The following is a 13,708-nucleotide window of genomic DNA, read 5'->3' as shown; positions in this document are numbered from 1 at the left end:
GTATGGTCGTTGACGAGTATCTTCCCGGTGTGCGCCTAGTAAAAGTGTGTCCTTTGGGCCGCTCCGTCCCAAAAATAAGCTTTCAATCGGCGGTGTCGGCCAGGGCACAGCCACACACACGTTCGTCGGGACCTCCAGAGCAAAATAAAATCATTTCACCAACTGTGGTGTCCTGAGAAAAAAGTGCGGTTACCGTGGAAACCAAAAAAGCAAAAGGGTTGGTTGATGATGCCAACGACACATGGCGTTCCCAAGCGGTCACCCATCTAAGTACTAACCATGCCCAATGTTGCTTAACTTCGGTGATCGGACGAGAACCGGTGTTTTCAACATGGTATGGTCGTTGACGAGTATCTTCCCGGTGTGCGCCTAGTAAAAGTGCGTCCTTTGGGCCGCTCCGTTCCAAAAATAAGCTTTCAATCGGTGTGGTGTCGGCCAGGGCACCATACTCAATGCATTTGTAATTAGTTGTACAGTGTGGTTACCTTAGAAAAACAAAGTAAAAAGGAAAGAAGCAAATCTTTTTCGATTGACCCCGACGTGATTTGAACACGCAACCTTCTGATCTGGAGTCAGACGCGCTACCGTTGCGCCACGGAGTCTGTCTTCGGTCAGGCTCGTCAAGATGCTACTTGATATCAGCATATAACCTTTTGTTAAATTGGTATGGAACATTGTTATCATCTGATTCAACAAACCACACAATGCTTACAAAACATCTACTAGTCAACGAAATGCCCTTTTGAATATTGAAATAAAGAAAATGTGGAAGAGAAATCTCTTCCATTGCGGTGTTGCAGAATGGACTTTAACCCGGAATGGACAGAGCCGGCCGAGATGGTGTGTGTAAGGTATCGCGTAGGGCCCTTGCCACACACCCACTAGCTCAAAACCTGGCGTTGATTGCGTGTGCTACATGTTTTGACTGTCATTCGGAACAGGAATCCAATCTGCGCACGACTCACCGCTCTGTTTGTGTACACATTTTTCATTTTTGTACTGTTTTTCACAACAGCGAAATTAAAATAATGATTAACACGGGGTAAGCGAAACAGAAGTGAATTATTAAGCATATCGCATCAGATCGTTAGTCTAATGAGGTTCAACCTTTATCTTCGAGTGTGGCACGGTGCTTCTTGAGTGTGCTGTATTGTAAGGCTCGCGATATCAACCAACGGTCCGAAGGTCGGCAGCAGCATCGCAGAGATTACACGGTCTCGAGAGACTGAATATTTGCATGCATGAAAGCTATACTTTCTTGATCGGTGTTAACTGAAGATGTTTAACCAATCCGCATAGCAATAAATATCTCTACATTCTTGCTCCTCTATGCTTTCGCTTGCAGAAAACTTGCTGGACGTACGCTTTTCATTACGGGCGCTTCGAGAGGGATCGGGAAAGCGATCGCTTTGCGAGCCGCTCAGGATGGAGCGAACGTGGTGATCGCGGCCAAGACGGCCGATCCACATCCGAAACTACCTGGCACAATCTACACGGCAGCCAAAGAGAGTAAGTTTGGATGAAACGACACAGATATCGACATCATCCACTTCCTTTGCTTAATTAACTTAATGCTCTGCTCCATAACTATCTTCCAGTTGAAGCAGCCGGTGGTAAGGCGCTTCCCTGTGTGGTCGATGTTCGCGATGAAGCTGCGGTTCGCACGGCGGTTCAGAATGCGGTGGCCAAGTTTGGTGGCATCGACATCGTGGTCAACAATGCTAGTGCAATCGCGCTTACGCCCACCGAACAGACCGACATGAAGCGGTACGATCTGATGCACCAAATCAACTCGCGCGGTACCTTCCTCGTGTAAGAACGGTCGTTGTCCCGTGTGCTCGTGGCCGCCCACTAAAAGCTGTTCGTTGTTTTGTAGCTCTAAAGAATGCATACCCTATCTCCGGAAGAGCAACCACGCACACATACTGAACATTTCGCCGCCGCTCAACATGGCACCGCACTGGTTCAGCAATCACGTGGCCTACACCATGGCCAAATACGGTATGTCCATGTGTGTCCTTGGCATGGCTAAGGAACTGGAGACGGCGAACGTTGCGGTGAACGCACTCTGGCCACGAACCGCCATTCATACGGCGGCCATGAAGATGCTCACCGGCAAAGAGAGCGATCAGTTCTCTCGCAAACCGGAAATAATGGCTGACGCCGCTTACGCCATCCTGTCCAAGGAGCCTCGCCACCAAACGGGCAAGTTTCTGATCGACGACGAGGTGCTGCAGGCCGAGGGCATCACCGACATTAAGCAGTACGCGTGCGTGCCCGCGAACGCCGACAAACTGATGCCGGACTTTTTCCTCGACGTTGCCCCGGAAAAGTTGGTAGAATTTGCGGCCGAGGGAAGCCACGCGGCGTCGCTGAAAAAGCCAGCGGCCGGTAGCGAAGGTGGCAAAATTGAGGGACTGTTCCAGAAGATCGAGAGTTTGCTGAACGAAGAGATCGTGCGCAAAACGGGTGCCGTGTACGAGTTCAAGGTGAAGGGGGAAGAGGCCGGCATCTGGTTCGCCGACCTCAAGTCTGGGACGGGTAAGGTCGGAAAGGGTAGCCCACCGGGCACGGCCGATGCGGTGCTGACCATGGACTCGAAGCACTTCTTCGACATGTTCACGGGCAAGCTAAAACCGGCGAACGCATTTATGACGGGCAAACTGAAGATCTCCGGTGACCTGCAGAAGGCGATGAAGCTGGAGAAGCTTATGGGTGGGCTGAAAGCCAAACTGTGAGTGGGCGAATCTAGGGAACTCAGGTATTTATCAAGGAATAAAAGACTTTTTTTCATATCGTTTTACTTCTTCTTATCTGGCTTCAACCGCTGAGCGGTCTTGGCCTCCCCCAGAGACAATGTTGATCTCTGTTGCTTTCTGTAACGGCATTTTCGTATCATTAGGGGACGTATTAAAATTGTTACTTTGCAAAACCAGCTGGCGAAGGTTAAATAAATGTTCTATATTTTCAACAACCGTGATTGACCATCGCTCGATTGTTCAGTAGTTACTTCTGTAATTTTATTTTTTCTTAACACTGTCTCTGTTCAAAATTGGTTTCTTCAATCTTCTACACGCCGTACGAAAGTCTATCTCAGGCGCATACACACACTACACCGTGAAACAGCTTAATCTTTCACGGTATCGCTCGTTTATACGGTTGTCGCGTGAAAATGATAACAATACTTCAAGTCATTCTTCGACCGTGCCAGAGGCAACAACCTTCTGCCTGTTTCGTACATTTGGTGTCAAAGTTCAGCGCAAACCACCCGCAATGCAAAACACGGGGTATGTACACCGTGTTTCAATGTTGGATTCTGTGTCGAAAGTGAAAAACTCAAAACTCGTACCAACAGGAAACTAGCCGGCCTAACGCTTTTCATTACCGGTGCATCTCGCGGCATCGGCAAAGCGATCGCTCTGAAGGCTGCCCGTGATGGAGCTAATATTGTGCTGGCGGCGAAAACGGCGGAGCCTCATCCGAAGCTAGCGGGAACCATCTACACCGCAGCGGCCGAAAGTAAGCAGCGTCTGCCGAGGTGCTTACCGTTCCTGTGAACCAAGGCAGTGATTCCCTTTTCTTATTTTAGTCGAAGCCGCCGGTGGAAAAGCCCTGCCATGCGTTGTCGATGTGCGCAGCGAGGAAGCAGTGCGGGCGGCGGTGCAAAAAGCGGTCGAAACCTTTGGCGGTATCGACATATTGGTCAACAACGCCAGCGCTATTTCGCTGACCTCGACGGAGCAAACGGACATGAAACGCTACGATCTGATGCATCAAATCAACACCCGAGGTACCTTCCTGGTGTGAGTACCTCCGGATGATCGCGCGATCGAAAACGGTGCTTTTAACGGGATCGATTCTCTTTCCAACTCTACCCAGCTCGAAGGAGTGCCTTCCGTATCTGCGCAAAAGCAAGCATGCACACATCCTGAACATTTCGCCACCGCTCAGCATGGAACCGCACTGGTTCAGCAATCACGTGGCTTACACGATGGCCAAGTACGGTATGTCCATGTGCGTCCTGGGCATGGCAAGGGAGTACGCGGAGGCCAACATTTCCGTCAATGCGTTGTGGCCCCGAACGATCATCTATACGGCTGCCGTTGAGATGCTGCACGGCAAGGATTCGTACGAATATTCAAGAAAGCCGGACATAATGGCCGACGCCGCTTACGCCATCCTTTGCCGTCAGCCCGGAACGAGGACGGGCAACTTTTACATCGACGACGATCTGTTGGCCCAGGAGGGAGTTACGGATTTTAAACAGTACGCCTGCGTTCCGGCAAATGACCAAGAGTTAACGCAAGATATATACGTGAGCGCGATATTGACTAAGGCTAAGCTGTAGGAAAAAAGGCTCCTGAACTTGTCCGAATGGATTAAAAACGGTGACGGTTAATGTTGGCTCGTTGGTTTTTCATTGCTGGAATGATCTTTTCCGCTTACAGCGAGTTGCGTTACGTAGGCGTTACTCAGGCGTTACAGGGCGTGTTCATCCGTCGTTGTCAAACCGAATGAACGCTGCTCAGCTTCTGTATTGCACAGGGTACACGTTTCTTCCTTCGCCATTAGAACTCGGCTATAGCATCTCAGCATCAGTCGAAAAGTTGAGTGAGCGGAACGCACCAAAACAAACTGACGAACGGACGAAGGAAAAGATTGCAATACTATTTCTTCTACAATGACTTCGTTCCGTGGCGCGATCAAGCGACTGAACTGTGATTCGAAGATTTCAGCCATTTTCTTCGACCTTGACAATACGCTGATTGCGACCAGAAAAGCGGATGCAAAGGCTTGCAGCAAGGTGAGTCAAGTGGAGCAGAGCATTCGTGGCTCGGTGCAATCGGTCAACTGCCGTGTGCGTCGGCATAGCTCTAAAATATCTTACGTAATATGATGGACAAACTTTTGTGCTGTGCGGCACGATAAAATTCGTGATATTTTCGATCTGTCGGATGCTTTTTCGTTGGAAGTGACCCAATCGATATCGATAGTGTGGGGCGGTGCGTTGCGACGGTGTGCTGAAAATCGGGATGCCTTGATGCGAGGAAAACCTGCGCCCAGGAAACGGCCCTTCCTTGTGTCTGCGGGTTGTAAACCCTTCGGAGAGCAAAGGTCATGCAGCGGTGCGGAAGCGTCAAAGTTAAAGTGTGACTGCGTGCAAGCATATAGAACAACGCACTTTTCGACGTCAGCATGGGAAACAACGGGAACGCTAAGAATGTTTCACCACAAATACTTTGACTAAACTAAAACCGTGCTGGGGAGGTGGTGTTTCTGTGAAAAGCATCCAAAGCAGAACGTTTACCCGAATTCCTTCAAGGGTTATTTATCGATCGCCGTGCGTACGTGCCGATAGAGAAAAAACCCATCCGAGTATGCGTTCATTCGACGCAGCAACCTGGGCGGTTTGACGTTTCTGTGCCATTTGCGCACGTGCTGGTTCATCCGGACGACCGTCAAATGTGCCGTGAGATTTATTAATACTCCTTGAGACTCGCTCCGTTCGCTTTCGATCGTTGTACAAATTGGCACCCATAACGGTGCAAACGGGTTCTAGCGGCGTATGAATATGGATCAAAATAGCGGTGATATATGACGGAAATAAGTGCGCCGCCGCTCGAAGTGCTTCAGCGCGTGGGCTTTGTTTACTTCCGTGCGACCTCCGGTGGCGATCGTTGTGCCCGAGCACCTCCTACAAGGACAGCCAGGCCGCTCGAGGGGGCCTGTTCAGGAAAATTCCGCTCACGATCTCTTGAGCCACCACGCGATCACAGACACGAACACCGTCTCTGCGTCGGGTGCTGAGAGTGAACGGAGGTTTTCACGAATGTTTCTCTCACGATTGCTCGCCGGAGAAAATGCACGCCCGAGCACGATTTTCCCGAGCATCCCGATTCAGTTGAGAACACGAAGTTACACGGTACAGTTCGGCCCTTCATCCCGTGGGTGAAGTTTTTGAGATCCCATTTTTAAGCAAAAAAATTATTTTAGGGTGAATAGGACCGAAAATCGTGGAACGGGAAGAACGAAAGCGTAAGAAAAGAGGCCGAAGAACGCGACACGAGAAAACTTAACGAATAGAAAGACCGATAACCGAAGCGAAAATGTCGGGCGAAGTGAGTGAACCGATTAAAAAGTGTTCGCTAATCCTGAAGAATGCGAAGAGTGACACGGAAAAGTTTGCCGCCCTGTTCATGGTGACGAAGCTGATCAAGGGAAAGGACTGCACGCAGGCCGGCAAGCGGATGCTGTTCGATGCGATCGGGTTCGAGTTTCTGCGCAAACTACTCACCAGCAAGGATGTCCCGGACGATTGCCCCGCCTCCGTGTACCAGAGTGTGGCGCTGTCCATTCTGAGCTGCTTCTGTGAGGACGAGTCGCTCGCCACGCACCAGGAGATGTTGGACAGCATTCCGGTGTTCCTCGGGATCGCGTCGACCTGCGACGACGATGAGTACGACGACAATCTGATCGTGATCAACGAGGCGTACCAGTGTCTGCAGAGCATCTCGCTGTACGAGCCGGGTCGCCTGGCGCTGCGGCAGCATGACATCATCACGAAAATGGCGCAGATCTACACGCAGCGCAGCTTCCAGATCGACGAAGCGCTCACGCTGATCGTCACGTTGGTGGCCCGCTTCGGGGCCAACTCGTGGGACAGTGACCCGAAGCTGTTTCACGCGCTGCTGCAGCGCGTTTCGCTCGACTTCGAGACTGACCATGCCGAGCGCAAGTTCGAGCTGGCCGACATGATCACGGTGCTGCTGTTCAACTGCCGCCGTGACCTGGTCTCCCGCACGGTGCAGGACGAAATCTGGCCCCAGTGTCTGTACAAAGGTATCACCGACATCCTGATGAGCAAGATCGGCAAAGCGCAGCGCGATCCTGCCCTCAAGCTGGCGGCCAACGCAGTCGATGTGCTCGGTATCGAGTGGACGCTAACCGATACGGAGAATCCGAAAAAGTTCTTCCTACTGCTGCTGCAACTGGCCGCGATCGAGGTGCGCATGCAGATGGACGGCAAAAGTTTTAACCAGTGCATGGCGCAAGCCGATTTAATTACCGCCTGCTTCACCATACTCGAGCTGTCGATCAACTTCATGGCCACCGATCAGCTGGAGCTCGATCAGAAGGACAAGCAGCAGGTGTACACCGGACTGAAGGGTGCCTTCAACGGTGTGCTGTCGGTGCTGGTAAAGCTGGCCAACGACACACGCAAGGATCGGCTGCAGAAGACGGAGAAAGCGTTCACGTACGCGATGGTGCGCGTTCTGACCGCCTGGATGGCCCAGGAGCCGACCGCCATGAAGACGCAGCTCGGAAAGGTGCTACCCTTCCTGTTCAAGCTGGCCAACGAGTCGTTCTACGAGTCGCGCGACTACCGCATCGCCCACAAGGCCGACAACGTGGACGACCACGAGGAGCAGCCGCCGGCCGATGTGCTGCGCGTGATGCTTCCCGCCATCTGCCACCTGGTGGTCGAAGACGAGGCGCGCCAGATCTTCTTACGCGAGAAGGAAGAGCAGGTCCTGTACGACTGTCTGCTGTTTCACTGGTCCATCGCACACTACAAGAAACCACCGGTGCCGCGGGCCGAGCGGTTGAAGCGCATGAACGAGCCGGACCCGGAGCTGACGGGGCGCCAGCTGGACGAGATGCGCGACTCGCGGACGGCCATCGTCAGCCTGTGCAACATTCTGATGAACATTACCGTGCTCGAGGCGAAGCTGGTGGAAGAGAGCACCCTGTTCGCGCAGCTTCTGCGCTTCATCTTCGAGAACCTGCCGGAGCTGAAGGACACGCCCGACAACCTCGTGCTGCACGGTCACCTGGCGGTGCTTGGGTTGCTGCTGCTCAAGCAGCAAGCCTCGAAGATCAAGAAAAACGACTTCTCCATCTGCCGCTACATTCAGACGACGATCCGGTTCCTGTGGGACGCGTACAACATCGACGAATCGAACGATCCGCAGGCGCTGGTCGTTTCGCTCGCGTACAAAGAACATTGGTTCGAGCTGATGGAGCTGTGGTTCCTGGGGATGCAGACGATGAGCGGCATCATCAAGCTGATTCCCTGGATCTCGGAGTTTGCGATCGAAAGCGGCTGGGCGGAGGGTATAGTGGAGACACTGCGCAAGGTGAAGATCGGTACCTTGCCGCCGAACGTGAAGCTTGCGTACGAAGACTTCCTCTCGCAGCTGGTCGACGCGAATACGGGCGTTGCCGACGTGCTCCGGAAGGCCGATGCGCTGAAGGTGTGCCGCAACCATCGGATGATGGATCTTGGCAAGAAACTGTTTGGAGATTAGAGTGTCGGACCGGACCTCGCACCGTTGCGCCATCATCAACCACACTCTCTCTGCTTAATCCTACGTTGCTGCATTTCGTGTTTTCATTTAAATCCATCATCTGTCCATTTATTTCGTTCGCTTTACACCGTACACAGTTCTGCTGCTGGAAAAGAAACGATTGAATGGAAAAAGTATAAAAACCATAAGCAAACAATGAATTGATTTACGAAATAAACCTCGTGTTTTGTACCATTTTAATTGTCTTTGGTCTTATCTGTCTCCGAAGGTCCGTTGTTGTACTTTCTATCGGTCTTCTACCCGATCTGTTGATCTGAATTCTACTGCTGCTGCAACCGGGGCTCCAACTGGTGTACTTTTCGATTTTCCAAACTCTTTCTTCGTTAATCGTAAGCACACAACAACCGATCAGAGGATCGTCTAAAGTTGAGGTTAGAGTGTACCGGTTCATTCGCCGGAAAGCTGAAAACGTGTGCTCTCGCGGCCTACAGAACCTGCACAGCGGGCGAGAGAGCGCATTGCCAGAAGGTTTTCGTGCGAAAGCGTGTAGTTTTGGGGCGTAAAAATAGAACATTACTTGTCCACCACCGGTGGGCAGAGGCAAACAACCGATGCACGACAACCTACCAACGGCGGCGAATGTCGTTGGATTGGAAACCCCGCCGGCCGGCCCCCTTCGGTGGATGGAAGGCGAAGAAAATCTAAACACTTAATCTGACGATGTGCGGCAAGAAAAACTAAGGTGTTGTTCTTTGTGGAAGACGAGCGGAGAGAGAGAACCGAAGCACACGGATACTCGTGTCACGATCGCGGCGCCGCACGCGATTGCCACTCTTCGTCCAACCGAAGAGTGTATTAATAAACTATTTTGGAGAATCAGTGACCGTCGGTCGCCGGTGACAGGTTGTTGCAACATCGTGCCAAGCTCTAGCTACACCCACGATCGGGAGCATTTCACCAAATAACATGCCCATTTATGTGCCTTGCTACGCTACGGATCACGTTGGTTCAAACATTCATCTATCATTATTTCCTTCTTCGCGCCACATTAAGTGCACTTGCGCGCCCCAAACGTTGCACATCTCCATTAGTGCGCGCGCGTGGTGCACACAAGTGGAACTCTTGCAACGCCACAATCCTGTTTTTTAGTCTCTAAATATTAAGAACAAGGTAACAGGACGTAAAGAAACGAGTGCGCGCGCGCATTGCTCACGGAGCTCTACCAGTTTTCCACACCGCCAACAGATCCGAAAATAGTCACGAATTTTCTTCGCATTGCACGCGTCGTAGAAGGAAAGGAGGTCCCATTTGCTTGCTGGCTTGTTGCCGCCTGGCGCGCACTATTTGTTCTGTGGAGCGTTTGAAAGATCTTGTGGGTAGGGAGGTGAACGGAGACGCCAATGCGAGAAAGTGGAGCAACCTTGTTGCACCAAGGACTGTATTATGGCTGGCTGGAGGTCGTTTTTGTTACTCATCTAGTAGTCCTAACATTTTCATTGCACTGTTTCGACGTTCAATTCATCAGATCTTTAAAAAGGTTATGATCTTCTCACCGTTTCTCGATCTCACTGCTGCTGATCTGTGATACTTTGTGATGATCGCACCTAAAAAAAAAAGAATGTAGACATTCCGGACAATCGACGGTGTTCTACTTATAGACCCCCAAAGTAAACATATCCACTCCGCAGTCAGTGTGTGTCTGGTGTGGTAGAGGGCTAAGAGCCCGTCATCTGAAATTCAACGATTGCGTTCTCATTCGGTGTTCCTTCTCTCTTCTTGTCCGGAATTCCAGGTGGCAGACCTGCTGCACCGTGAGCATGGTTTGGACCGTGTGCTGGCCACCGAAACGGCCAACAACTATCTGGCCGCGTTTCGGCGCTGCCCGGACAATCCGAACATGGCGTTGGTGCAGTGGCGCTCGCAGCTCTGGAACGACGTGCTGCCCGTAACGCACCAGCACCTGGCCGGTGAGCTATACGGCCGCTGGGTCGAGTGGCGCTTCCGCTACCTCGCGCTACCGTCCGAGGTGCAGACGATGCTGCAAACGCTGCGCCTGCAGTACCTGCTCGGCGTCATCACCAACGGGCCGACCGCCGCGCAGTGGGAGAAGATTGACAGACTAGCGTTGAATAAATACTTTGACTGCATTTTGGTATCCTCTGACTTACCGTGGGCCAAGCCCGATAGAAATATCTTTTACGCAGCTTGCCACTATCTAGGTGTTGCGCCCGGCCAGTGCGTCATGATTGGAGACAAGCTCGAGACCGACATTCAGGTGAGTCGATACATGCCCAGCGCATTTTCCCCCCCGAAAAAAAAAAACAAAAATGAAATCTCTCTCTGTCGCTCTCTGTCTTACACAAACAAATACGCCCGGAGCGCCCGATCCTCGGACGCGCCCACATGGGGCGTCCGTCAGCGAAAACAGATACAATATTGGTCCGATCGATTCTCCCCAAGCCGTCCACTTGCAGGACACGGTGGTGATGCATGAAATTTACACACATATCCTGCCAAAAGTAAAAAGAAAAAAAAAGCGAAATGTAAAGCTTCCACCGTGTCCGAGGTCACATGTTTTTTTTTGTTTATGCATTACAATTCACCACCTCTGAAGTCTGTCTCGATCACTGTCGCGAAGCTCAGTCTCCGTTTGCTGGCGGATCTCGGAGTGTACACCAGTAGAGGCCACGACCCACGAACAATTTTATTCCATCCATCCATCCAACCATCCAACCAGTCCAGGGACCCCATCAACTAGCTCTCTGCATACAAGAGAAGAAATTTCATAAGCAAAGCAAACCATGGTGTCGTCATGTCTCATCGGATTGCGTTCAATCGCGCGTTTTGAGCCAAATGTTAGTTTGTTTCATCCGTATTTCTCTTGTGTTCCACATTAATCCACATTAACGATGCAAACGACCATCAGCAGAACACGAAAAGACGTTCTATCGTAGTAAGCCACAAAAAACACACCTCAAATAATGGTTGCTCTCTATCTAATCGCGAACAAAAAAAAGCGTGACGGTAAGTTGTTCCCTTTTTGTGCTGAAATCTCATTCTACTCTCATCACCACCATATTTACACTCCAACACACGTTTCCCATCAAAAACAACGTCACCTTGAGGCGCGCCGGACGCGCCATTGCAAGAAATGCCAATCCCTAGTTCCTCTTCTTGATGGCGTCCACAGTTTTACAAGTGCGTTGCGATACGACCTATTTTCTTACGTTTTCCTTCCGGAGGCTTTAATGGACGCAAATTTAGTTCGGTTCGGTTTTTTCACTTTCATCATCCACTTTTTTGCATTGACTGTCGCGTTTGGTAAAAGTTAATTTACTTCGTGCGGAACGTAGCAACCCACGATGGCACAATTTTTGAGAGGCAAATAATCGAAACATCATCATATAGATTTGTGTGCAAGCTTTAGAGTGACAAACAAAACCAATCTAACCCCCATAATAAACCAGCAGTCAGCCATTTTCAATTTCACAAAGAATTTCGCTCTTGTCCGCGGCGCTCGTCGACTAGACGGGTCCGTGGTGTCGGAGAGCGTCTAATCATCCAGTTTTGCCGCCAAAAACAAATCACACGCACAATGCAATCCACATATATATCGTGACGATCGAAGATGTGACATCCCCAAATTCCACATGAAAACTTTATATGCTCTTACTACTGTAAACCAAAACTTATATTCCCCCAAACAGCCAAACTGATAGCTCATTTGATTGAAGTTTAACTTTCCTTCCACTTCCCGTTCCCGAACCGACTGTCCGAATTAAATGGCATACACAACGAATGACAAAAACCAAACAAAAAAATCAATCTAAAAAAACTCAATTTCGGAACCGTCTGAACAACATCATTGCCGCCATCAACGCTGCGCGCGCGCTTCGGTGGCGTCCACCACCACGACGATCAACTGCTCTGTTGCCCACGGACACACCAACTCTACCTAACGCACGTAACACGGTCCAATGTTTCATCTGCGGACGGTTTGATGTACGCAACACGACGGTTTTGGGTTCCATTCAAACAATCGTCACACACCGGGTGTACTCTGGTACTGGGTGATCACATTTCCTAACCGATCCTTCCGCGATCGGCCACCAAATGTTGTGATCCTTTTGATCAACCAAATGTCTGTTGCCGCCGGCTGTGGGGGGGCTGCTCTGGCTGGGCTTTTTTATGCAGGGCGGCATTGAGGCCAACCTGGGAGCAACGGTTTGGCTGCCGCTGCCCGCGGAGCAACGCCTTTGCGGCGATCGCACGATGGATGACGTTCCGGAACACGTGCGGCCCGACGCTACGGTGGACAGTGTGCTAAAACTGCCGGGCCTATTGCCACCGTCCACTTCATTCCGTGTACGAGGCACCGGGGCCATAACGACGACGGCCATAGATGAGCGGATGCGGCAGCAGAAAACAACGCGCAATCGGGCGGCCCAGTACAACCGTATCCTGCCCGACATACCCGATCTTTACAGCTCGTACAGCAGCTCCAGCAACGACTGCAGCCAGCACAGCAACGGCAGCACCGGCAGCAGCAGCAGCAACAGTAGTAGCAGCTGAATTATAGGGCACCCAGCAGCGGCTGGCTTTTTTTATGGCCCCGGGCCATGGTGAGGATGCACGGCGGTGAATTGAAGATGACCGATCGTCTTCCACTTCCTAGGAGCATCGCGCGCGGTCCGGGTCCGGATTCACTACGTACTTCCTGTTCTTCCGGGCACTGCTCGACCAACCGACGACGACGACGACGTTCACTCCGAGCGCACTACTACTATCCGTGTCTCCGCGGCGCGTTCAGGTTGTCCTGTAAAATGCTTTTGTATAACTTTAATTTGTAGTTTCCGAAGCGTCGTAACTTTGTCACCTTCGCCCAAACACTCCGCGTGATCGCTGCTGCTGTGTCAGCCACCAGAAACGTCGCTGAAACCAACGGCGGTTGCTAGATTGCTAGAGGACAACTGCATCGGCAGAGCGAAACACATGTACACATGTAGATAGAATCTAAACAACTTTTATACTACACACTGCACAACAGCAGGCCATCGGAGGAGGCGGGACTTGCGCCATTATTGCTAAACTTTGCTCTTCCCACCAAGGGACGACGACGCTCTGCCCATTGGCATTGCAAATTGGTCAAACTAAACTGAGTGCGTAAACGTCTCGAGAGCGCAGTGCGTTCTGCTAGAGTTCTTACATAGGAAAGTACCTGATCTGACCGAAAAACAAATAGCGCAGCAACTAAAATAAGGCCACTTTGAGGGGGGTTCTTATCAAAACCAAACACACAAAAGGAAACGAAGAGTAGAGTAGAAAGGCCTATTTTATTGAAGCAACATGTTTTCCTCCGTCACTCTCTGCAGGCAGAAAAGCAACCGAACAAACATTGC

General features: G+C 51.1%; 5 protein-coding genes and 2 non-coding genes across 7 annotated transcripts in view; 5 read left to right on the top strand and 2 right to left on the bottom strand.

Moving 5' to 3' along the window:
* The window catches only part of LOC128274907 (glycerol-3-phosphate dehydrogenase, mitochondrial), a 281,955-nt gene that overhangs the window by 5,532 nt on the left and 262,715 nt on the right, over positions 1-13,708 (top strand). The window lies entirely within an intron of this gene.
* Positions 230-348, bottom strand: LOC128275792 (5S ribosomal RNA). Its single transcript, XR_008269330.1, has one exon. It is a non-coding gene; the product is annotated as a 5S ribosomal RNA (ribosomal RNA).
* Positions 531-602, bottom strand: Trnaw-cca (transfer RNA tryptophan (anticodon CCA)). The gene has a single exon. It is a non-coding gene; the product is annotated as a tRNA-Trp (tRNA).
* LOC128274921 (hydroxysteroid dehydrogenase-like protein 2) lies at positions 1,029-2,797 on the top strand. Its single transcript, XM_053013267.1, has 4 exons — positions 1,029-1,042; positions 1,346-1,509; positions 1,599-1,812; positions 1,877-2,797. The coding sequence occupies exons 1-4, from the start codon at positions 1,029-1,031 to the stop codon at positions 2,736-2,738; spliced, it is 1,254 nt and encodes a 417-aa protein (XP_052869227.1). The 3' UTR covers positions 2,739-2,797.
* On the top strand, positions 3,274-4,348 carry LOC128274789 (hydroxysteroid dehydrogenase-like protein 2). The gene is made up of 4 exons (XM_053013097.1): positions 3,274-3,287; positions 3,356-3,519; positions 3,590-3,803; positions 3,880-4,348. The coding sequence occupies exons 1-4, from the start codon at positions 3,274-3,276 to the stop codon at positions 4,346-4,348; spliced, it is 861 nt and encodes a 286-aa protein (XP_052869057.1).
* Positions 4,595-13,149, top strand: LOC128274928 (N-acylneuraminate-9-phosphatase). Its single transcript, XM_053013275.1, has 3 exons — positions 4,595-4,804; positions 10,102-10,584; positions 12,504-13,149. Exons 1-3 carry the CDS (start codon positions 4,682-4,684, stop codon positions 12,879-12,881), a joined length of 984 nt encoding a protein of 327 aa, XP_052869235.1. The 5' UTR covers positions 4,595-4,681; the 3' UTR covers positions 12,882-13,149.
* On the top strand, positions 5,746-8,462 carry LOC128274906 (neurochondrin homolog). The gene is made up of 2 exons (XM_053013248.1): positions 5,746-5,923; positions 5,995-8,462. The coding sequence occupies exon 2, from the start codon at positions 6,108-6,110 to the stop codon at positions 8,307-8,309; it is 2,202 nt and encodes a 733-aa protein (XP_052869208.1). The 5' UTR covers positions 5,746-5,923; positions 5,995-6,107; the 3' UTR covers positions 8,310-8,462.

Source organism: Anopheles cruzii, chromosome 3, assembly GCF_943734635.1.
Source record: "Anopheles cruzii chromosome 3, idAnoCruzAS_RS32_06, whole genome shotgun sequence".
Lineage (NCBI taxonomy): Eukaryota > Metazoa > Arthropoda > Insecta > Diptera > Culicidae > Anopheles > Anopheles cruzii.
The sequence above is the reverse complement of the archived record's forward strand: the minus strand, read 5'-3'. Positions and strand labels throughout refer to the sequence as shown.